The sequence below is a fragment of the Macrobrachium rosenbergii genome, chromosome 28 (assembly GCF_040412425.1).
Source record: "Macrobrachium rosenbergii isolate ZJJX-2024 chromosome 28, ASM4041242v1, whole genome shotgun sequence".
NCBI lineage: Eukaryota > Metazoa > Arthropoda > Malacostraca > Decapoda > Palaemonidae > Macrobrachium > Macrobrachium rosenbergii.
This window is the reverse complement of record NC_089768.1, coordinates 1040321-1065027: the sequence shown is the minus strand read 5'-3', so window position 1 is coordinate 1065027 and position 24707 is coordinate 1040321. Positions and strand designations below refer to the sequence as shown.

At 42.0% G+C, this 24707-nt stretch overlaps 1 protein-coding gene across 2 annotated transcripts in view; it reads left to right on the top strand.

Moving 5' to 3' along the window:
• LOC136853967 (fidgetin-like protein 1) overlaps positions 1-24707 on the top strand; it is a 133518-nt gene that overhangs the window by 19185 nt on the left and 89626 nt on the right. For both annotated transcript variants that reach the window (XM_067129884.1, XM_067129885.1), the window contains exons 3-5: positions 3030-3307; positions 10026-10113; positions 12619-12777. In XM_067129884.1, the coding sequence (XP_066985985.1) occupies positions 3030-3307; positions 10026-10113; positions 12619-12777 (525 nt within the window). The remainder of the gene's footprint in view (positions 1-3029; positions 3308-10025; positions 10114-12618; positions 12778-24707) is intronic.

Below are 24707 nucleotides of genomic sequence, written 5' to 3'. Positions count from 1 at the left end.
AATCAGACTGAGGCTCCTTCGCACTCTCTTTGGATATTGTCAGGTTTAAATGGGGTTCTTAAAGAGTGACAGCTATGTCCCTTCGGATCTGTCTCTTCTTCCCCAATTTGTATCGGAGTCTCAATGTACTGGCTGATTCGTTAAGTGGCTCTCGTCAGTTATTGGGGGGAGAGTGGACTTTGGCTCAGGAAGTAGCATGTCAGGTTCTCCGGAGGTGGCCAGCAACTGTGGACTTATTCGTGACATGATTAAACCATCGTCTTCTGGTTTATTTCTCACCAGTGGTGGACCCCATGTCAATAGGCACCGATGCGGTGTTACAAAATCGGAATCACATGCTGGTGTATGCTTTTCCTCCATTCGGTCTTATTCAGGTGATCAGGAAATTGTGGGAGAGTGTCAAGACGTCTATGACTCTAATAGCTCCTTGCTGGCCCCAACACCCTTGGTTTTCGGAACTCCTAGAATTCCTCACGGAAGTTCTGATGTTCTTACTCATGTGGAAAGATCTCAGACAACTGTATTTTCACCATTATCATCCAAACCCTCTCGTGCTGAACCTAGTTGCATGGTGACTATCGAGCGAGCAGCTTGACAGGCCAGACTCCCTAAAGCTGTGACTAGACAGCTTTCTTTCAGCTTGAGAAAGTCAACCCGTAAACCTTACCAGGTCAGAGGGACAATGTATAGAAGTTGGTGTCATAAGGAAGGTCATTCCATCTCTAGACCTTCTATTGCTAAGATAGCTGATTTTCTTTTATTCCTGCGGAAAGTCATGGGTCTTTCGTATTCGGCTATTGCTGGCTACCGCTGAGTGCATAGCAGTTTCCATCTTCCCAAAATTTCTAGTAGTAAGATCATCCATAATTTGTTACTTTCTTTTAAGTTTGAACATTGGCGACTTGGGCCCCTCCGTGGGATCTGTTGAAGTACAGTAAAACCCCTCAGAGCATTCTCATGGTTCAGACTCACGATTGCTGGTTTCTCTGTGGAACATATCTAGCCATTTTTCATGGAAAATTCACCCATTCACGGTATTTTTCACTGAGAAATATTCACTAATTACTGTATTTTCATATAATTTTCATGAATAAATGCACTTTTTTGTGATAAAACTATTAAAATACTCAGGTATAAGCATTTTTACAGGGTTTTTCTTGGTTTAAGCTATCAAAATGGGCAGTTCTAAGTGTTTTTAGAGGGGTTTTAAGCATTTGCGGATTTGACCTATTCACGGGGGGTGTGGGACGCATCCCCAGCGAATACGGGGGGTTCACTGTACTTCAATTTTTGCGTTCCTCCGCCTTTGAACCCATTGAAGATCTAACGTTAAGACAACTGACTAAGAAGGTGCTTTTTCTTATGGCTTTAGCTACAGCTAGAAGGATGGGTGAGCTTCAGGCAGTCTCTAGGTTGGTTTCCTATGTGGGAAAGGATAGGTATTTGTCTTTTCTTCCAGAATTTGTGGCGAAGAGGGAGTCGGAGGTCAACCCTCTGCCTCGTTCATTTAGGGTTCTTTCTCTGCTGAGTGTGTTGCTGGCGATCCAGCAGAGATGTCTTTATGTCTGGTGAGAGCATTAAAAGTCTATTTATCAAGGGTTGAGAAGCTCCGTCCTCGTCCGCGTACACTTTTTGCCTCTTCTCGGAATCCTTCCCGTCCACTGTCAAAGAATGCGATTAGTTACTTTCAGAGGGAGGTGATTTCCCAGGCTTCTCCGGGTTCTTCTTGTCGTCTTTAAGCTCTGTCTTACCCCAGGCGCACAGTATTTGGAGTATGGCCACTTCATCTTCCTTTCTAAGGAATTATTCAGTGTCTTCTATTCTGGAGGTTGCCACTTGGAAGTCTGTCTCAGTGTTTACTTCTTCTACTTAAGAGATGTTCAGTTCGCCTCGTTGGAGGGTTATTCTCTTAGTCCGTGTGTAGCGGCTAACTCTAATATCTAGTTTGTGTTCATTTTAGCTGCGGTGGTATTCTCTTAGTTCGGAGGTTCTTAGGTTAACTAGAGAGAGGAGTTCCTTTTAGTCTTTAGAATCTTGGGCAGCAGTGATAGTATAATCACATGAACTTAGCTTTAGTACGTTTTAAATATGTTAGTCTTTGATAGTCTCCCTACGAGAGTCTGAGGGGATGCTCTAGTAGGTTAGGTTCTTACATCGGCGATGAGATACTTCGTCACTTGTTGGTCGTCGGGCCTTATCTGCAACCTAGGTGGGTTACCCGGAGGGACAGCGGCTCTGCACACTGCTTCATTCCCCTCCATACATGAGAGGCTCTGAATAGCCACATGGGAGGCTCATTGTACTCCTCCATACATGAGAGGTTCTGAAGAGCCACATGGGAGGTCGATGGACTGAGACAGTACTGACCTTACTGACAATCAAAGTACTCTCCAGCTTGTCTCTTCACCAAAAGCATTGATTAACATGGTGAATGTATGACTAAACAGATATCCTATGCAGAGCAGATTGGTGAGCTACTATCTCTGCGGTTGTAAAAAGGGGCGTGGAATAGAATTGATCCCTCCTCCTTTAAATCTTGTTAATCGGGTGAATTCAGTTGTTCAGGGAGTGTATTATAATATGGAGTTTTCATAATAAAGCTAATATTGTAATATACCTGAACACCTGAATGATTCCCACCCTCCTTTCCCCACATCAATTTTGAACTTGAATAAAGCATTTGACGAAGGTAGGAGTGTCGGCACACACCAGTGTCAGCGTTGCCAACCATTTGTTATGGTAACTCAAGTGACAAGATTTTACCTGCAGCGCTGGTAACCCTGGCTGTTAAAATTTCCCACTAGTGGGATTGGTAATGGAGAGCTGTTCAGGCTAGTGGGATTAAGGGCGAATTCAGGTGTTCAAGTAAGTATTACAATATTAGTTTTATTATGAAAACTTCATTTAAAAAGGCAAAGCATGTTTGAATGTAGCAGGAAAAATTTTTTGGAGAGTTGGTTATTTATGTATAATTATTTTGAAATGGTTGTATGTCTAGATTATGAAATTAAAGCAATCTGTTTTTGTAGAAAGCAAGAAATGGAAGTGCAGCTTGACAGCAGCTCACATTGAAAAAGAATATGCTGATGGTGAGGATGACTTATCTGCAGCCCTCAGGCAAGACTATGGGATATTTGCCGAGTTCCTTAATGATGTGGAAGATACGAGTCCCCCTAAATTTATAAGGGAAGTTCCACCTTTCAAAAATATAAATAACGGTGTATCTTCAAAGGTATTTGAAGAAGCAAAACACCAGCTCACAAAGTCTGATTTATACAATGACAGTGCAAATATCAGCAAAGAACAGGTAAGGCTAGAATATTCTCATGGGACATTCTGGATGAAATATTAATCACCATTTTCCATTTGATGAAGATATTTGTTTCAATATAATTATTATTATTATTATAAATCCATATTTATTTGTATGGTTTTCTTTGTTTTGACTTTTAATGAATTTAACAAATTGGACAACACAATAAGACTGTGGTGGGGGATGGGCAATTCCAAAGCACCACATGTCACTAGTTTCCTCACCTCCCCAGCCAGAGGAATTAGCTAAGAAAAACTTTTACACTCTACCATTTCAACTGAGCAAAATTCTTTTCAAAATTGAGTTGAGTTTTAGCATACCTGGGTCAGGAGATTTGCACGTCTTTAATAGTTTAAAGGAAAAATTAATAAAAATTGTTTTATTCAATAGAAACCCATCAATTTATAGTAGCTTATCATGTGCTGTGAGCACCCAGACACTTTCCTAATAGAACACTGACTGATAAGGTTTGTAAGCTACTTTGCTCCTCTGGAAGTAGCATAAAACCTGGCTTTGCGAGGAAGAAGGGCAGGAAGGAATAAACCTCTAACTTGTTCCCACAAAACTACAGATGTGCCTTTCCCATGCTGCCTGGTCTAGTGAAGTAGAACATCAGTTTGGTAGCATGATTTTAGTGGGGTGGAAACAGATGTTCCAGGAGAATGCTTCACAATGCCTATAATCTCTTGCTGATCTGTGGGTGGAGTGACATTTTTTGGGCAAAACTTAGTCCTACCTGCTGTGGGAATAGTCATCTAATAGTTGTTGACACGTACACTCGGCAAGGAAAGTGAGGATACAGTTTTCATTAGATTTCATTCATCGAATTTTAATTTTTTTCTTACCCGAAAACACATAATCTCGGTAAATTTACTCTAGAATATGAAAATACAATGCAAATTATATCACATATGGTAAATCTGCAAAACAAAAACGTTCAGATACTTAAAAACACCATGCATGTCCCAAGTAATCAGAATTTCTAAGATGACTTCGTTCATAGAGATCTAAAAGATAGTATGTGGATATCACGATGTAGTACTGTTTATCAGAACGGCAATATTTACTCGTTTTCTGTTATGAACAGGCTTATTATTGCATCATCATATGAGGTAATGATAATTTCTTTAATTTTTACACATTCATATTTGTATTTCAGTGTTAAAAGTCAGCTGGAATTAATGGCAGTAAATGTTGTGACAGCTAGGGTAGGTTGACCAAATCTATTTAAATCCGCAAGAGCGTTCTCTATGATGTGGGGAGCAGAGTGAGAACTTCGGCGGGAAAACACAAGTAACTGGATGTTTCTTGATGACTGATGTTGCCATAGTTTCTCTCTCTCTCTCTCCATTGCTAAAACATACTATACAAATATAGTATCGCTCAATCTCTAAAAGAAAAAATAATGAAATGAGTAGCTCTACATATAGGCCTAGGCTTACACAACAGTAACTCTCTCTCTCTCTCTCTCTCTCTCTCTCTCTCTCTCTCATCATAACATTGCATTCGTTCCTTTATTGTTCCCCACGTTTTTCGTTGGACATTGCTCAAATTTAGCTCTTGGTTTCATTATGGAAGATCGCGTTTCCGATTATGCAAGCATTCTGTTCATTGTGGTGTCATAAATTCATTTGTGTAAGGTTACTTGGTAGGTTATGTCGAAAAATGTGTATTTTGCTCAGAACTGTCACTGCAAATTACAACTTGAATGATTACTGTAAAGCTTACTACTGCATTTAAGTATAAATGATTTCAGAACCGTAGAATATGATTGATAGTTATAAGAGGTCAAGCAAAAAACAAACACAATAAGACTGAAGCTCCTTCCCTTTCTAAAGTTGCCAGATGTCGCATTATGTCCGAAGATTTAAAAAAACTGTATCCTCACTTTCCTTTCCGAGTGTACATCTGTAGGACTTACCTGTGAATCGGTGTCCCATTTCACTCCTATGTCCACATCAGAATTTCTACTGCAAGATCACATCACTGGAGATTTGTACTTCCTTACTGAGGTATGCCACTGAAGTATGCCATACTGAGGTATGCCACTTTGGTGGAATTTTCTGGTGCGATCCCTGCTGCTTCATCAGACAGGTGGTCTGCCAAAGCCCAAAGGGCTAGGATCACTTCCCTCAATTCCAACAGGTGGTTGTGGAATACCATTATCTTTTTGGACCATCAACCTGACACCACAAAGTCTAGCAAGTAGGCATCCCAATGCTCCCTTGAGATATCTGTAGATAGTAACAGGTCTGGATCAAGGCCATGAGAGGAATTGCAGTGAGCAGATCCATAGGTCTTTCCAACCCTGGAGGTTTGTTAGAGCTTCCCGAGGAATTGGGACAAGAATCTTGTTCAGGTCTTTTGAGTGACCAGCTCCTGTTCAGTTGTAACTTGAAAGACTGCAGCCCAAATCTACCGTGTGGTGCCAGGTTTTCTAAAGAAGATAGGCAATCTAGTAGTCTTGTCCATAATTTAGCAGCAGGAGCTAGAAGTGGGAACAATCTTGAAACACACTCCAAACTCTTCAAGGTGGGGTGTACTATGAGCAAAGCAGCACCAACGTCCATCCTGAGATGCTGACAAAACTTTTGAACTGAGGCTGCCATTACCAGCCAGCCATCTAGGTACCTCAGCTATCTAGTACCTCTCCTACAGACCCAAAAAGCAACAGTCTGGATTACTAGGGTGAATCTTTGATGAGTTTTTGCATTCTAAAACGAAGGCTCTTGAACTGATATACCTTTCACTGTTATGAGAAAAGATGGCTTTCTAAAAAATGACAATGTGGTACTGCCTAGCAAGTGAGAATTCAGTCCTCCATTCTCCGGTAGGGGCCAGGCTTCGTCTCTCCTGGGAGAGGTGGATCAAAAGAGGAGTGGATCAGGGGGGTTGTGAAAGTTTTAAAGGAGAGATACTCCATCCCCTTCAGGGAGAATCCGCCATTGACCAACACTCCCATCATATTGACGGCGTACTCCATTGGATCGGAATGGCCCTGTCAAAGGAAGTGTCCTCTCTTCTGAGCAAGGAAGCCATAGAAGTCGTAAAGAAGGTAGACTCAAATGGTTTTTACAATTGCCTTTTTGTAGTGTCCAAGGCTTCAGGGGGTTGGAGACCAGTGCTCAAAGTAAGTGTGTTGAACGTCTTCATAGAGAAGACAAAATTCAACATGGAGACCATCCATTTGGTTCTTGCTTCCATCCATCAGGGAGATTGGATGATCTCCCTGGACTTGCAAGACACTTATTTCCATATTCTGATTCACCTGGACTCAAGGAAATACCTCCAATTCATTTTGGAGCACCAGATCTATCAGTTTCGAGCATTTTGTTTCGGTCTCTCAACTGCCCCACAAGTTTTCACTTGAGTGTTGGCTCCTTTGGCGGGTTGGCTACATCTAGCAAGAGTGAGTATCGCGCTACAGTATATCTAGACAATTGGCTGATTCTTTCAACCACGGAGAAATGTGCATGGAGGACTTGCAGAAGACTCCTTTTAACCCAGGAATTGGGACTGCTAATGAATTTTGAGAAATCTCAAATGAACCCCACTAAGAAAATTCTTTATTTGGGAGTTCTGATAGACTCTCTGAGTTTTCTGGCTTCTCCATCACTCAGGAGAGTAGAAGACTGCCTGAGGAAGGTAGACCTCTTCCTCTCGCTTTATTCTTGCTCCGCCACCCAGTGGGTGAGTCTCTTGGGGACGATGGCTTCTCTGGAGCAATTTGTAAGACTGGGGAGACTACACATGAGACCACTCCAATTCTATTTAAGAGCTTGCTGGGATCAGAAAGTGCATCAGGACCGTCACTTCTTTCTGATAACCCTGGAGATAAAGGAGCATCTGTGGTGGTGGAGGTCCGCAGAAAGGCTTTCAAAAGGGAAATCTGTCTTTGTGGTGAGCCTCAACCTAGACTTCTTTTCCGATGCTTCGGATCTAGCTTGGGGAGCGCTCCTCTGGAATCTGGAAGTCTCTGGGAGGTGGTCTTCATAGGAGAAAGGACTTCATATCAACGTAAGAGAGTTGAAGGTGATATATCTGGGTCTGCAACACCTTGCGACGCAGGTTCACAACAAGACTATAGCGATACATACTGACAATACCACAACCCTAGCATATATCAGACATCAAGGGGGAACCCACTCTTATTGGCTCTGCGAAGTAGCGAGAGACCTGCTATGCTGGGGAGATTGGAATCAGACTTGGTTAGTCACGTGGTTCATACAGGGCAAGTGCAATGTCCTGGCAGACGAGTTGAGCCGCCACAAACAAATTTTGCCCCCAGAATGGACACTAGATCTTCGCATGTGTTCCAACCTTTGGAATTTATGTGGTCAACCAACCATAGATCTACAGTATTCGCAATTTCCAGGAACCACTGCCTTCCTCTGTTCTGCTCCCCCTTTCCAGACCCTCTAACTTGGGCAACAGATGCAAAGATCCTGGACTGGTCGAACATAAATCTTTATGCCTTCCCTCCATTCAGGATTTGAGAGATGGTAAGGAAGTTTCACTCACACCACAATGTAAGGATGACTCTCGTGGCTCCCTTCTGGCCACAGAAGGAGTGGTTCTCGGACCTGATCGATCTCCTAGATTTTCCGAGGCTCCTTCCCAAGATCCCTAGTCTTCTCAGACAACACCAGATCAGGAAGTTTCATCAAGGTCTATCCTCTCTGGATTTCGACTATCTGCAAACTCATCAGAGCAAAAGGATTTTCTAGATCGACTGTGGGGGCTATCGCCAAATGTAGACGCAACTCCTCCAACAATGTCTACCAGGGTGCTTTTTAGGAGTTGGTGCTTCTGAGACATCTGTTGCTCAGACAGCAGACTTCCTTCTCTATTTGAGATCATCTAAGGGGTTGTCTGTCTCAACGATTAAGGGTTACTGAGCGATGCTCAGCTCTGTTTTTCGCCATGAGTTCTAGATATCTCAAACAATCAAGACTTGTCCGACCTGGTTAAATCCTTCAATATCTCCAAGTCTAAGAAAGAGGAGGCCTTCTCTTGGAATCTTGATGTAGTTCTTAAGTGGCTTTCTGGCCCTCATTTTGAACCTATGCGTTCTTCCTCTCTAAGAGATCTGACTCTGAAAACTCTCTTTCTGGTTGCCTTAGCAGCAGCTAAGAGAGTAGGTGAGCTTCGGGCAGTAGACAAAAGGATTGGTTTTTTTGCAAGGGAATGCAGTTTGCTCCTTTTTGCTAGGGTTCTTAGAGGAAAATGAAAACCTATCGCATTCCTGGCCCTGTTCTTTTTCTATGAAAAGCTTTACGGATATTCTAGGCATGGAAGAGGAGGAGAGAGCTGTGCCCAGTACATGCCCTCAGATACTATTTACATCGAACGGAAAAGATTAGAGGTCAGTTTGGTAATCTTTGGTGTTCTGTGAAGAATCCCTCTAGACTCCTGTTGAAGAACGCCATTAATTTTTTCTTGAAGGAGCTCATCATTGAGGCACACTCACAATTAGCGGAGAATGAATTATCGCTATTGAAAGTTAAAGCTCATGATGTAAGAGCAGTTACTACTTTGGTAGCATTCAAACACAATCTTTCTCTCTCTGCAATCTTGTAGGCAATTTATTGGAAATGCAAGTCAGTGTTTGCAATGCACTAGTTGAAAGACGTCGAGACAGTTTACGATAAATGTAGTACCCTGGTAGCCTGCCTGTGTCCATAGCTGGCGTTGTGATGGGTGAGGAAGTGTAGGAAGTGTCCCTTCCTTTCCTGTTCTCTTCGCCTTGAACATGTTGTTGAGTTCTTGGGGAGCTTGGGAGGGTACTAAGTACCTAGAGTGCCCACCAGTTTTAGTGTTGTTTTTTATCTTTTAATCATTAATGTTTTTTAAATTTTGGTGTAGGTGACTTTGTTATTCTGGTGCATTATTTTTTGTGGTACTGGCCCAGGGCAGGGGCAGTTATGTATGCTTTGTCAGCCTTCAGGGTACACCTCTGTCACAAAGCTTGGTTTTATACTTTGTCAGCCAACCAGAGGCAGTATCTACCTGCAGCAGCTCTCATCATTAATAACCTAAGCTTCTGTCCATGATTCCCCTCCACCTTTCAGTGTGGAATCAGCCAAGTAATTATTGAGTAAGTTTCATATATAAAAATGACATTTTTATGACAAAATTAAGTTTTATATGTACTTACCCAGTAATTACGGATTGAGCCCGCCCTCCTCCCCGCACATGGATTCTTTTTTGCATAAACAAACTGTCGTGTTGGCAATGTTGTTTCTCTGTCTTACCCCGAAAGTGGGTGGGGCATAGCCACCTGTACAAAACAAAAGAATTGGTACTGCAGAATTCAGAGTTCTAACTGCCATTTGAGTGGAAACTCTTAGCTAAGTAATTACTGGGTAAGTACTGTATATATGAAACTTAATTTTATCACAAAAATGTCATATTAATTTAAATTTGTCATTTTAATCATGAAAATGATATGAAAATACAGTAGTTAGTGAATGTTTCTCTGTGAAAAATACCGCGAATAGGTGAATTTTCCACGAATAATGTGGATATGTTCCACAGAAAAATCCACGAATAGGTGAAGCCGCAAATCCAGAACCACAGTTAAGCGGTGCTCCACTGTAGAAAGAAACTCAGAAGTAGATGGTTTTTGTAGGAATTGTAGAACTAACTATAAACTCAAATGTAAAGTGAATAACCTTTTGATGCTTATGAAAACATACCTTTTTTTTTCCAGGAACCACATTTTTTGTTGAGTGAAAGAAACCAGAAAGTAGAATATGAAAATGATCTTTTTGAAGACACATACGTTACATCAAGCCAAGGTAAGTTTATCTTATGTTTTCAAACTGTGTCAACAGTACCTATCTGTGGGAAGGAATATAATAAGAGTTATATTATTTTATGTAATGCAGTATATTGAATGAAAGAATTAGTTTAACATGTATGAAACCAAGAGAGATAATAAGGTATAGAAGTGCAAAGCTGGAGTAAAGGTTGACTTTGGTATGATGTAAAGGACTGCACCATTGTTCCAAGTGAAACATGCCTGGTATAGTCTAATATACAGTAGACAGCTACATGCTGAGTTGAGTGGCACACTTTTGGCATGTTATAAGAAAATGCTTTGCTATGTGACACACTTCAGTTTTAAGTGTTGTCGTATATTTGGTAAAGATACAGATTAGAAGTTTTTGATACATTTCTTTTGAGTAATGTGATAGTACGGTTGCTTCCTGGTTTCAAGTATGAATTTTTAATTTTCTAAATAGGATTGTTGGCTGTACAGCTAATAAGAATTGACCTCCCATCCTTCACCCAGTGATGATTAGCCTTTGTTATGAAGTCTGTATACTTCTGGTTTAATGTTAAGGTTCTCTCTTGTAAGTTAGTGTATCCTGAACCACTTACAGAGAATGGATCGATTGCAACAAATCATGTGGTTCTTGGCTATTTTCGTAGAGTGAGTTGGGTGTTAAGTCACAGTTTATGGTAGTGATTTAAATTTTTTACATATTAGGTAAAGAATAAGTATTGGGATCTACATGCTGGAAAAGACTGATACTCAAAGGCCTTTTTTTTTTAATATACGGTAATAGATTCATTTTTCAGAATGTGTCCAAATCCTAATATTTCCCTGATGGAGGCTAGCTAACTACTGTATCTGTATTCAGTTTTCTGTTTGTTTTCAAATGTACAGTTCTAATTATTGTCCTGTCAGACTGGTGTATTCCTTGGGTGGTTACAAAGAGAAAATAGGTATGGAAAGAGAGATTTTCTTTCTCACATCATGAGCTTGCACAGTTATATGTAAACTACAACTGAACACCACAATAGCTATAAATTTTGTTTGGAAGGTCTGAAAACTGTTAGTACTGACATTGAGCATTTTGGTAACCAATTAATTTGAAGGCTAAGAAATATAGGAATATTTTTTCTATTAAATTTTATGACTTTGATCCGCTTTTTTTTTTAACCATTTCATCTGCTGTACAGCAAATTCTGAATGATCCAGATTTAAGAAGTATGGGGTTGGGGAAAAGTAATATCTAAGTCTTTGAAAGATCTGAATCTCTTCAAAATTTTATAATAGTGTCCTGTGGTTTACTAGCATATACAATCACAAGACGAAAACTGTTTTTACTTTGTCATATCCCAGTGAAGTCATGAAAAAGGATGATGTGGATATAAAAGTGACACAGTTGATTTTCATTCAAACATATTGGAAAGATTTTTAGTTTATAATAGAGAGAGAGAGAGAGAGAGCATTGAAAATTAATGATACAAGTATAAAGCAAAACTAATTTTGCATGGTTATCTCCTTGTGAAGCTGTCAGTACTGATAAAAGGAATATTAAAACTAATAATGCAGTAGGTTTTTGTTTACAAGTAATTGAGAAAATTTAGTAAAAAAATTTAGTGAGGAAAAAAGTTATTTTAAATGAAAAGTCATTTGAGATTCACCAGGAATTATGGTGCCTGTGTGCATTGCACCACTCAGATCTGAAGGACACACTTTTCTTTCTTTTTCTGGGAAGATATCTTGGTAAACAAAATTATACTTTAAGTTATGGGTTTGTTATTAAACAAACACATGCTCTTGCACTGCAAAAGAGTGAAAGCAGTGTCAAAACAAATTTTCAGAACCTTCGTATTCAGTGCAAACAAGAGCAGGAATAAAAACTTTTAAAAACTACCAAACCACCATAGTCCATAAATGAAAATTGCGGGAATAAAAACTTTTAAAAACTACCAAACCACCATAGTCCATAAATGAAAATTGTGGGAATAAAAACTTTTAAAAACTACCAAACCACCATAGTCCATAAATGAAAATTGTCTTGTGGAAATACCCAGCAGTAGAAGAAACACTATCAGAGTGAAAAATAAGGGAAAATTAGAAGAAAAATCTCCCAAACAGTTCAAAATGCAGGGAATCTCCCCTAGTTGTTAACTGAACAGCAGACACAAAGAACAATTTAGTTAACTGCTGTAGACTGCTGATGGCCTGATCACGTATGTGACCTTCCTGAGTCGTCTGAGCTCTTCTGATTTTGTGGTGGATGACTTGCCTTGAAATTATTCACAAGCATGATTAGGTTATGAAAAAGTAGGGAATGATCTGGGAGGTCTGGTTGAACGGTCTTTTATAAATAGTAAGGAAATTATTTTGCTTAACCTCACAAAGCCCGGTGATATAGGACTCATTTTGATGATATGTGTTAAAGTTCTTCATTGCTTAGGTACTTGTTAGAAAAAGTTCTCATTGACGATTAGTCAGTCATACATAAAAATGTGATTATAACAACGTTTTGTCATTCATTCTTGAGGTGCGACCAATGGCTGCAAAAGAGGACAATATCCTTGGAATAAAGTAGGTGTTTCAAACAACAGGAGAGGTGTAGCAGCAGTACGTTCTTCACATGGTGCAAGTAATAGTTTTCACATAGGAGGAAATAATGAGACTTACGAAAACTTAAGAAACTCTGGTAGGTTGTGATATTTTTCATTTTGCTTTTTGTTTTTGCAAGTTTTTAATTACCATTTTTTCTCTATGTCATGACAGTACTGTACTCACATACTACATTTATATTTACTTTGGCTTTATATAAAATATATTATAGCCTCTAGTTATCAAACAAATCAAAACCAATTACTTTATATGGTAATTAAACTTGTTGGCTTTCAGGATAACTATAGCTCTTCATTGGGAAAGCTGGTAGAGCTGTGGACTAGCACTCGCTAGGCCCAAGTTTGAGTCTCCGGCCGGCTGATGAAGAGTTAGAGGAATTTATTTCTGGTGATAGAAATTCATTCCTCGCTATAGTGTGGTTCGGATTCCACAATAAGCTGTAGGTCCTGTTGCTAAGTAACCAGTTGGTTCTTAGCCACGTAAAATAAGTCTAATCCTTCGGGCCAGCCCTAGGAGAGCTGTTAATTAGCTCAGTGGTCTGTTAAAACTAAGGTACACTTTTTTCAGGATAACTAGAAAACATGGGCCTTCAGCACAGTCAGTAATAATAAGTACAGTAATTTCTTGATTGTCCAGATTAATAGAGATAAGGCCCTGTTAGATAAGTGCAAAATCTGGGTAAGGGCAAGTAAAAAGCTCTATGGCTGTTCAACGGCAACTCCATACCCTTACTCCCTATACCTTGTCAATTTTTTACAGGTGTAAATACTGAATAAGCTTAACAACAACAACCAGTATTCTTTAAACTGAAAACTTGTGTAAAAGGCAGTTAGCTAGGTTATTTAACCATATTTGTAACAAAATAAACTGTTTAACCCTTTAACGCCGAAGCCCTATTTACAAAAACGTCTCCCGTATGCCGGCAGCGTTCGGTGAGTTAGCGCTGAAGCGGAAAAAAGTTTTTTCAAAAATCACAGCACGCTTAGTTTTTAAGATTAAGAGTTCATTTTTGGCTCATTTTTTTGTCATTGCCTGAAGTTTAGTATGCAACCATCAGAAATGAAAAAATATCATTATCATATATAAATATTGGAATATATGACAGCAAAAAAAACTTGTATATAATTGTATACAAATCACGCTGTAAGCAAAACGGTTATAGCTAATGAGTTAATTTTTTTAGTTGTATTGTACACTAAATTGTGATGATTTTGGTATATAACAAATTTTAAAACAATCAAAGCAACACAGAGAAAATATTATCACAAAATGATGGATGAATTAAGTAACTTCAGAGCGTAAAAAATGTTTTTCAAAAATTCACCATAAATCGAAATATTGTGCTAGAGACTTCCCGTTTGTTGAAAAATGAAGCTAATTGATTGAATATTACTAGACTGTAAGTGTTTTAGCTTACAATTGCAGTTTTCGACCATTTCGGTCGAGTTAAAGTTGACCGAAAGTCAAATTTTTTCTACTTATCGTGATTTATATGGAAATATTTCAAAACTGATAAAAGCTACAACCATGAGTTATTTTTTGTTGTATTGTACATGAAATTGCACACATTTTCATATATAAAACTTTATGTAAAGACTAATTTAAAGCGGTGCAAATATTACGACAACGAGACGAAAGAATTTCTGAGATGTTCGGCCGAGTTGCAGCGCGAGCGTAAGGAAAATGTTTTTAAAAAATTCACCATAAATCGAAATATTGTGCTAGAGACTTCCAATTTATTGCAAAATGAAGTTAAACGATTGAATATTACTAGAATGTAAGAGTTTTTTAGCTTACAATTGCGTTTTTCAACCATTCGGTCGAGTTAAAGTTGACCGAAGGTTGAAATTTTGGCAGTTATCGTGATTTATGTGAAAATATTTCAAAAGTGATAAAAGCTACAACCATGAGCTATTTTCTGTTGTATTCTACATGAAATTGCGCACATTTTCATATATAAAAGTTTATGTAACGACTAATGTAAAACAATGCAAACATTACGACAACATGACGAAAGAATTTCTGAGATGTTCGGCTGAGTTACCGCTCGCAGACATAAGGAAAAAAATTTTTTTTTCAGAAATTCACCATAAATCGAAATATTGTGCTAGAGACTTCCAGTTTGTTGCAAAATGAAGGTACATGATTGAATATTACTAGAATGTAAGAGTTTTAGCTTAAAATTGCGTTTTTTGACCATTTCGGTCGAGTTAAAGTTGACCGAAGGTTGAAATTTTGGCAGTTATCGTGATTTATATGAAAATATTTCAAAACTGATAAAAGCTACAACCATGAGTTATTTTCTGTTGTATTCTACATGAAATTGCGCACATTTCCATATATAAAACTTTATGTAACGACTAATATAAAACAGTGCAAACATTACGACAAGCGTGTGAAAGAATTTCTGCGCGGACGTAAGGAAAAAAGTTTTTTCAAAACTTCACCATAAATCGAAATATTGTGCTAGAGACTTCCAATTGGTTGCAAAATGAAGGTAAATTATTGAATATTACTAGATCGTAAGAGTTTTAGCTTAAAAATGCGTTTTTTGACAATTTCGGTCGAGTCAAAGTTGACTAAAGGTTGAAATTTTGGCAGTTATCGTGGTTTATATGAAAATATTTCCAAACTGATAAAAGCTACAACCATGGGTTGTATTTTGCTGTATTGTACATGAAATTGCACACATTTTCATATATAAAACTTTATGTAACGGCTAATATAGAACAGTGCAAAAATTACAACAAAATGATGAAAGAATTTATGAAATTTTTCGGCTGAGTTACCGCCCGTGCGTAAGAAAAAGTTTTTTAAAAATTCACCATAAATCGAAATATTGTGCTAGAGACTTCCAATTTGTTGCAAAATGAAGGTACATGATTGAATATTACTAGAATGTAAGAGTTTTAGCTTACAATTGCGTTTTTCGACCATTTGGTCGAGTCAAAGTTGACCAAAGGTTGAAATTTTTGTAGTCGGCGTGCGGTACGTCCACTTGGCACCCAACAGACAATTTTAGTCGACGTATGATACGTCCAATAGGTGTTTAAGGGTTAAATGTATTTAAAAAAAAAAAGCGAACCCCATTTTTTCTCTCACGTGCAGCATTCAGTATTTTAGGTTACACTGCCGCATATATCACTTTATTTTTCATTTTGTCCAAACCCATTATAATATATGACAATTTTTAAAACACATCGTACACAAAATAAAGCAAATTCTTTTTTTTTTTTTTTTTTGCCTGAAAAGAATTTAAAATACATCTTATGCACACAAAAGAAGCAAATTATTTTTTTTTTATTTTCCACTAACACAAAAAAAAAAGCAAACCTACAAATATAAAAATACTTTTTCTGAGCTCGGCCCCGTGTCACCCGGTGAAATTCCGTTACTAACTCGAATTTCTAGGTATAAATATTGCTAAATATACCAGAGAAAAAAGCTTTCAGGAATGCTGGAGTTACTACCCCCAGATCGAGCGTCTTCTAATGACGATGTCGGTATAACCAAGGGTGAGTGAAGGAATCACAACCACAGAGCCACACTCTATAGACATCCCTATGTCAATATCCCCGAGAAGGGTGAGGGGCCGTACCAGCGCCCACACTCCCCAGCCCGCCACGCAGCGACTCCAGCGCCATCTGAACTCATTCCATTTCTAGCACTCGTTTTGATCGCAGATTTGTTTGTGGCTTGTGTTTCTTGGCGTGATTTGCCTTTATTTCACCATGTCGTCAAGCTCCTTTACTGTTTCCAAGTTAAGTACCATATTCTTGTGGGGTTTTTATGATAAGTTTGGCTGTTTTACATCGTATTTAGATATTATACGTGAATCTTGTTGGGACGCTGCGGCGTTCCCATGATCAGCCATGTCGACCGCGAGATTCGCTCGTTCAGCTTGTTCTGTTCGGGCTTCTCTTGGTCGGTTACATTATTTATCATTCCCCCCATAGGATTCATCCTGGTGGTCTTGCCTGGGTTGGGTCTTTGGGAGATCCTCTAGAGTTAATTTCGTAGAACTTCCCATCGTAGGAGTTCTTACATTTAGGGTTCCCGTAGTATTTTCCGCCTAGGTATCTCCCCAGGATGTTTTCCCTATTAATTATGGTCATTATAGATTTCTATTATGTTTGTGCTTGATGTCATGTTTTATTATATTTAAATCTTATCATTATTACCGCGAGCGTCAGGTACAGTCCTATCTGTTTACTTCCTGTCGCTTTGTTGGTTAGGCTACGTGCCAAGCACAAGCCGATTTCATGTCTAGTGTATATATTTAGTAATGGTGGTTATTTATTTATTATTATTTATTTATTATATCTGGTTAACATCCCTGTCCTAGCCCTGCCTAGTGCAAGGTTAGGCTTTCCTGGTAGCCTATTTGGCCTCCCTCTCTCCCTTGTATCCTGGAGTAGGTTAGGTGAGAGGAGGGGATCAGCAGATGGAGGGAGTTTCTGTTGTTGTTCCGTCCACCGACCGTTGTTTGGGTGGTGGAGTGAGACCCCATTGTCCTCCCCCTTCTTTTCGGAGGGGTAGAGGTTTTTCCGTTGGGTGTCTCTCCTCCACGCTATTTTAGCTTTCCCTTACCTTACGGTTCTGGCTGGCCTTCAACACAGGTTTTTCTCTCCCTGTTGGTTCTACATCCCTCCCTTTCTTTCTCCCCTTCGTATTTTATAGACTGTGTCTATTACAAGATGTCTGAGTGGGGGTCGTAGGCTACTTCCTTTTCCCTTCCTGTTAGGGCAGGCCTAGAGCTCTCCCTACTTGGGTATCACTTATCTTGTACGGCCTGGGATTTCAGTGGAGATGGGTACACGTCTTCCGTAGTCTCCTGTTTTCCTCTTCTCTGGTCTAGCCCTTCCTTATTTATTTTTCCCCCTTCCCTAGCCTACCCTAAGTCAATTCCTTGTCATCTCTCATGGTGTGACATCGGTCCCCGATGTTCTCCCCGAGTGCTTGGGTCCTCCCTGGTGGAGGGATTCGCTCCCTCCCAGGGTTGGTTCCTGGTGACAACCGTCTTGACTTTATGTTTCGTTTACCCGCTCTCCTCGGATCGAGTGGGTCTTCAAACTTTTTCAGGGTTATCCTTCCCCCTCCCATCATCCCTGGTCCTCCCTTTGCCTCCCGCATTCGCCTCGGCGTCTGGGTCATTCTAGTCGGAATTGATTGGCGCATACACCTGCCCATGTGGGTCCAGTTGTGTTCTGCCTCTTCCTTCTTGTGTACCCTGGCGATAGAGGCTTGGGATCTCCGGTAGTAATGGTACCGGACTTCGGGGGACTCTACCTCATAGTGGCGTTGTTAACTAGTTTCTTTACCACCCTCTATGTGTATACACTTGTTACTGGTCCCCGGCGGCTTAACCCCGCCGTCGGGTTGATATGTTTGCTTTAATCTTATATCAGAGTCCGGTGATCCTTCCCTTGGGTTCCGCCGGTTTCATTACTGGCGGTCCTTGTGGTGAGGGTCCTGTCGATTCAACTCTCTCGTTCCACCGGAGTATTCCGGTAGTCGGGAGGTTTTCTGTTTACCATATGTTTGTTGCTGGTCCCCGACGGCTTAACCCCGCCGTTAGGTTGATATATGACTGTTGCTGGTCCCCGGCGGCTTAACCCTGCCGTCGGGTTGTTATATGTTTGATTTCTTTAATATTATATCAGAGTCCGGTGATCCTTCCCTTGGTTCCGCCGTTTTTATTTCTGGCATTCCTTGTGGTGAGAGTCCCGTTGATTCATCTCTCTCGTTCTGCCGGAAAATTCCGGCAGTCGGGAGATTTTTCGCTTACCATGTGTTTGCTACTGCTCCCCAGCAGCTTAACCCCGCCGTCTGGTTGAGAATTTTACTTTAATTTTATTTTAGTCTGGTGATCCTTCCCTTAGGTTCCGCCCGTTTTTATTACTGGCGTTCCTGGTGGTGAGTCCCGTTGATTCATCTCTCGTTCCGCCGGAAAATTCCGCAGTCGGGAGGTGATGCTTACCATATATTTGTTACTGTCCCCCGGCTTAACCAGCCGTCGGGTTGATTTGTTTACTTTAAGTTTCTTTGCTTAGTAGGTCCGTCTTTGACGGGTTTTTCATTCCACGGAGTTCTCCGGTAACATGGTATGAAAATACTTATCCCTACATAGTTTAAGTTTCTTAGAGTGGTAGATTCATGTACTTTTCACACTTACAGACTGTTCGTTGTGAGGAGCCCGGATGTGCCGCCATCCTCCACCAACCCTACGGGCATGTGGTGTGCCGGACTCATGCTGGCTGTGCAGTCCGGCTTGATGACTTGATCGTCTGGCATCCGGACGGCTGTGAGGTTTGCTTCGCATCGTATGGATGTCTCCAGGACGAGTCGGTAAGCTAATTACTTCCGCTTTACCACATTAGTCAGAGTTTGTTGTTTGGTCACATTTGGATCTTATATAAACACGGTATTAGCCCTTCTTTGACACTCTGCCCCCTTCAGGTTGTGAGTCCTTCAAGAAAGAGGCCTTGGGGTCTCTCCGCTTGGGTAGCTGGGTTGGGAGGAATGTCCCGTCGGGGAAACCCTATATCCTCGATGAAAAGCTGAGGGACCTGCTTTATCACTGCGGCCGTACCTTCTGATGTGGCCGCACCTATCATCGACCAGATCCGGGCCGCGACCCAGCCCTTGCAAGGGGACCCCCTACACTCGAGGGATTACAGAGTCGTCGCTGCGCTCGACCTGGAGCTTGAGCCGATGGTCACCGAGCAGGACCAGGGGGTAGGTATTGAGGTAAGTGAGGCAGTGGGGGCGGGCGCCCTCCTTAATCCACCTCCTTCATCATCCTCTTCCTTTCAGGCCTTCACTAAACCTGCTATCTTGAGGACAGAGTTCAGTCTACTGTCCCCAAGTTGAAGTCCAAATCGTTGAAGGCGAAGGGCTACAAGTCTTCGTCTTCACGAAAAGCCTCTCCTTTTCCCCGTCGAAACCAAAGGTGCTGACCCCTTTGCCCTCCGGGAACAAACTGAGTACCCGGGCAAAGGAGGCGAGTAGAGGGGCGTCCAAGTCCAGCCCTCCTCGCCAGCCTGCCTTTGACCGGGCGTTTGCGGGGATGTGGTTCAAGAGGTTCTCCACAGAGGTAGATACAAAACTAGATAAGCTTACTGAGAAGCTTCAAGATCATGAGAAGCTGATCGCTGATTTGTCGCGCTCGGTGGTGCCAGGGTGCACTATCAGTTCCCGACACCGCTGCCCTCCCCTCCTTTTGGCGTAAGGAACCCATGACGGGTTGCTCTTCGTGCTGTCCAGCATGAAGGCACCTTGACCATTGAAGGCCTAGGTACCAGGCGTCTAGAAGAACTGGAGTTCTTCCCGGCTGATCTCTTGCCCCCTACCCAGGCTTCGTTAGACTGACGGAGGAAGCCTGGGTGCGCTCAATTGAGGTCCCTACAGAGACGGTGATTTTCCTAGGGATCAGGCGCAATCCGTTCTCCTGCGCACTTTTACCGGGTGGCAGGCGGAGGACACGGAGTTGACCCCCTTCAAGGGCAGCTTAAATATGTTTTCTCTTGGTGGTAGGCTACCCACCCCCTGTCTGAACAAAGTTGCTATTGCAACCGCTCAGGCTTGCTGGGAAGGCAAACCCTTGCCTCAGCTCTGGGAATTAGACCCTACATCTCTAATCTTCCCCGGGGGTGACGAGTTCTGGAGGAACGCTCCGTCCACATTTACTGTCGGTAAATTGGACGCAGATTGCGAGTCAAACCAGTTCAGAGAGCAGCTTCCTAAGCTCACAGAAGCTCTCCTGAAGGCTGAGTTCGAAGCACGGTGTCGGTTGAGCCGGTCTTTGAACTAGCTGTGCCTGGCAGAAGCGACCGCCGTCTCCTTTTCAGAGGAACCATTGTTTCAGGTTCTGACTAAATCCCTGTTAGCAGGGTTTCAGTCGGACCTGTTCGACTTCATGGTGGCAAAGATGAACTGCCGTAAGTTTATCTTCGCTGATGCCACCATTCGTCTTGAACCTGACAGACTCATGAGGAGTTCTTTCTGGGGAACCAACCTTTTCCCAGACGATGAAGTCTCCGGTGTCCTGAGCGAAGCAACCAGGACCAACCAGAGTCTGCGCTCCCGGTGGGGTATCTCCGCTCTTAAGCGGAAGACCTCCGAGTTTAGCGGTTCCCAGAATAGGCCTGGGAAACGTTACAGGAAGCGCAGGAGACCCCAACATCAGGCGGTTGCTCAGGCAGTCCCGTTCTCAACGGTGAGCCAACCATCCACCTCCAAGGCCCAACCCCAACAGTATGTGCTGGTTCAACCAGCCCAACCCCTTGCTGCACCTACGTATGTCTCCTCGCTGGCATACAACCCTACCTATGAGGGCCGTGGGGTTTTTCACGGTCTTAATAGGAGCGCAAGGGGGGGTAGAGGTCGAGCCCCCTTCAGAGGCAGGGCTGAGCCTGTCTTCCGGAGGAAAAGTGGCCACGGTAGAGGAAGCAAATCTGCTTCCTCTCACTGAGACCAGCTAGGTGGGTGAACACCTTTACTGGTTCAGAAACCAGTGGCCCTTCAGTCCCTGGACACACAATATCGTGTCCAAAGGTCTGAGTTGGAACTGGATCAGGGGTCCCCCTCCCATGACCAGATTTTACCATCCTTCCTCCAAAAAGCCCTACAGGTCTTGGTGACGGAACTACTCAATAAATGAGCTATAAAGAAAGTGAGGCACCTCAAGTTTCAAGGCAGGCTTTTCACTGTCCCCAAGGAAGTTTCTGGGGTTATCTCTTCCGCCGGCCAAGCGGAAGGAAATCTAATTCTACCAGAAAGTCCCTGAAAGACCTTCCACAGGACTTAAGAGAGGTTTCTCGGCCCTCTTAAGTTTGCTTCAGTGACAGACCTGCTCTTAAAAGCGAGCTTAAAGACATCAGTTTCAGAGACAGAGTCCCTCTCCCCTCAAATCCTTGAGAGTAGATCCCGCCCGTGGTCCACATCCAGGGTCTCTCGAAGCCTGTTCCACTTCAATTCCCCCTTCCGGCTCTGGTAATACACTCAGACGCTTATAAGCCTGGGGAGGTTATTCACCACAACTAAAAGTCTAAGGGATATGGTCTACAATGTTCCAACAGTTTCATATAAACACCTTGGAAGCTGTGGCAGTGTTTCTAATTCTCAAGAAACTCTGCCCCGTCGGCCAGTTTCACATCAGGCTGGTGTTGGGCAGCACAGTGGTGGTTCGTTGCTTCAAAAGGGGCAGCTCCAAATCAGGTCGCGTTAACCAGGTGGTGTTAGCTACCTTCTCCTTGGCGAACAAGCACGGCTGGCATTTGTCAGCCACCCATCTATCGGGGGGCGGAACATAGTGGCGGTCCCCCTATCCAGGACTACTCCGTTGGATGCGGAGTGGTCTGTGGGCAGGCAATCGTTCAATTGAATTTGCCGCCGGGTTCCAGGACTCCAGATGGATCTGTTCGCTGCAAAGAACAATTACAAGCTTCCCTGATACGTGGCTCCCAACCCGGTTCCTCAGACCTTTGCCACAGATACGATGTCCATAGTTTGGAACTGTTGGGAGAAGGTGTACTTGTTTCCCCCAATAAACTTGTTCTCGAGAGTACTGCACAAACTCAGGTCATTCAAGGGCCATCTAGCTCTAGTAGCCCCTTATTGGCCAAAGAGCAACTGGTTCCCTCTGCTCCAGGAACTCTAGTTGCGGGGTTATCAGATACCCAGATCCAGCCTGACCCAAGTAGTACAAACAAGGCTGTGTCTGCTTTCTTAAGAATTCAGAATGCCCGGGCTTTACAGACATTATAATGTTTGCCGCAAAAAAGAGAGCAAATGTTGACCCCGTCAACACTCTACTTCTAGAATCTGATAAGGGAGATTATACTCTCAGAAAGTATGATGCATAGCAGCAAAGAACTAACATCTTTCTTGAAGGCATCTGAAGCTCAAACTGTGGCTACTAACCTAGCGGTTACTTTCTTTAGATCATTGTTTGAAAAATGCCTCGCCCCGGCCACTATTGATGTAGCTAAATCAGCCTTATAGTAGGTACTTCTGATTAGCTTAGCTTCAGTTGCCAGAATTTCAAAGCTATCGGCTCGCGCTAGAGGTGATGATCATGTTGATTTCTTTAATATCCCATCCGGAGAAGTCCTCCTTTCCCTGATCATAGGTTCCTAGCTAAAATGAAGACCCTCAGGACAGGTGGTCCCCCTAGGAGGTGGTGTCTCCCCCTTAGGACCAACCCTTATGCCCATTATATACATTAAAGTCTTATCTACAAAGAACTCCACAGTATAAGTCGGGTCTTCGTTTTATCAGGGAAAGGGTGGAACTCTTTCGTTGAGTCCCAAAGGTTTACGTGCAGTGGCTACCTTTACTATCTATTTTCATAATATGAATTTTGCTTAACTTACCGAGTATATGGGATAGAAATCACCTCTAGCGTTTAAACCACTATTTAAATCACTCAAAGCCCTGAAATTTTCTGCAGTGGCTGTGGGGAGTGTCATCTCCTCATTTTAATTATCCTTATCCTTTTCCTTTCCCCCCCCTGCCCGCCTGCCTCATTTATTTCTCTACCTGCCTTTCTGGATCGATCATGCCTCGCTGCCTTGCTCCTCATACTCGATACTGTTATACCTGATTATTGCTTGTCTTGTGATTTGAATTTGATATGTTGTGGATTTAGATTTAGTCAGAGGTACTGAAGCGGTTTTTATTTTGCTTCATGTACCTCATATATTTTTGTCTTTCAGTGGTATCTCATTGCTTTTAGGTTTAAGTTTGTAATTACTGGTTATTCTATTGAATTATAGGGGCCTTTTATTTTCCCCTGTTGTACTATATGTTAGTGTTTCTACCTTGTTCATAGGTTAAGTTTGCTATTTCATTGTACCCTTTTGATGTGAGGTGTATTATGTCACCAGTATTTACCTATAGTTAAGCCCAATTTTCATTGTTGAGATATTTTTATTAAATCTATTTTTCCATAGCATGTGTGTCTTTCCAGTTACCTTTTGTTTTCTGTTGTAGCTTTGCAGTCTTGGCATGATTCTCTGACACTATTTCACCGGGTGACACGGGGCCGAGCTCAGAAAAGGGATTTTGACAAAGGAAAAATCTATTTCTGAGTGAGGCCCCGTGTCATCCGGTGACCCCCCCTAGAATATTTTGAGGTACAGGTTTGCCCCCCCTGCTGGCTCATGCCAAGCCTGGGGATGGTGCTAGTCTGGAATGAGTTCAGATGGCGCTGGAGTCGCCGCGTGGCGGGCTGGGGAGCGTGGGCGCTGGTACGGCCCCTCACCCTTCTCGGGGATATTGACATAGGGATGTCTATAGAGTGTGGCTCTGTGGTTGTGATTCCTTCACTCACCCTTGGTTATACCGACGTCTTCATTAGAAGACGCTCGATCTGGGGGTAGTAACTCCAGCATTCCTGAAAGCTTTTTTCTCTGGTATATTTAGCAATATTTATACCTAGAAATTCAAGTTAGTAATGGAATTTCACCCGGTGACACGGGGCCTCACTCAGAAATAGATTTTTCCTTTGTCAAAATCCCTTTTCTCTGTCACTTACCTGTGTGCATTGCCCTTGGAGCTAATGATGGCCAGACTTTTTAAAAACTTGTGAGGAGGTTTACAAGTCCTCCTCCACCTCCAGCCCAACTGGAGCATCAAGACATATCTTCTTCACAGCACCACACACAACAGTCTGAGTAAGTGACTGATCACGCACGACAGTACAAAGGGGAAACGCTCTGTTACCAAGTGCATTGATACTTTATGGTTGTAGCCAATTAGAGAAACGTATGTTTATGAAGCATGGGCCTATTAGCCATTAAAAAGCAAAAATCATTGACATGTACGTTCCTGCCAATATCAAGTAACCATACAAAAGCATAAGTGATTCCCCACCCATGCCCCTTCTACCATATGCTGTTAAACTGATGACCTATCCATATCAGCCAACAAAGAGTGATAAATGAAGTGATGTTTCATGTGTTATGTGACACCATGCTTTTAAGCCAATAACAATTGTGAAAG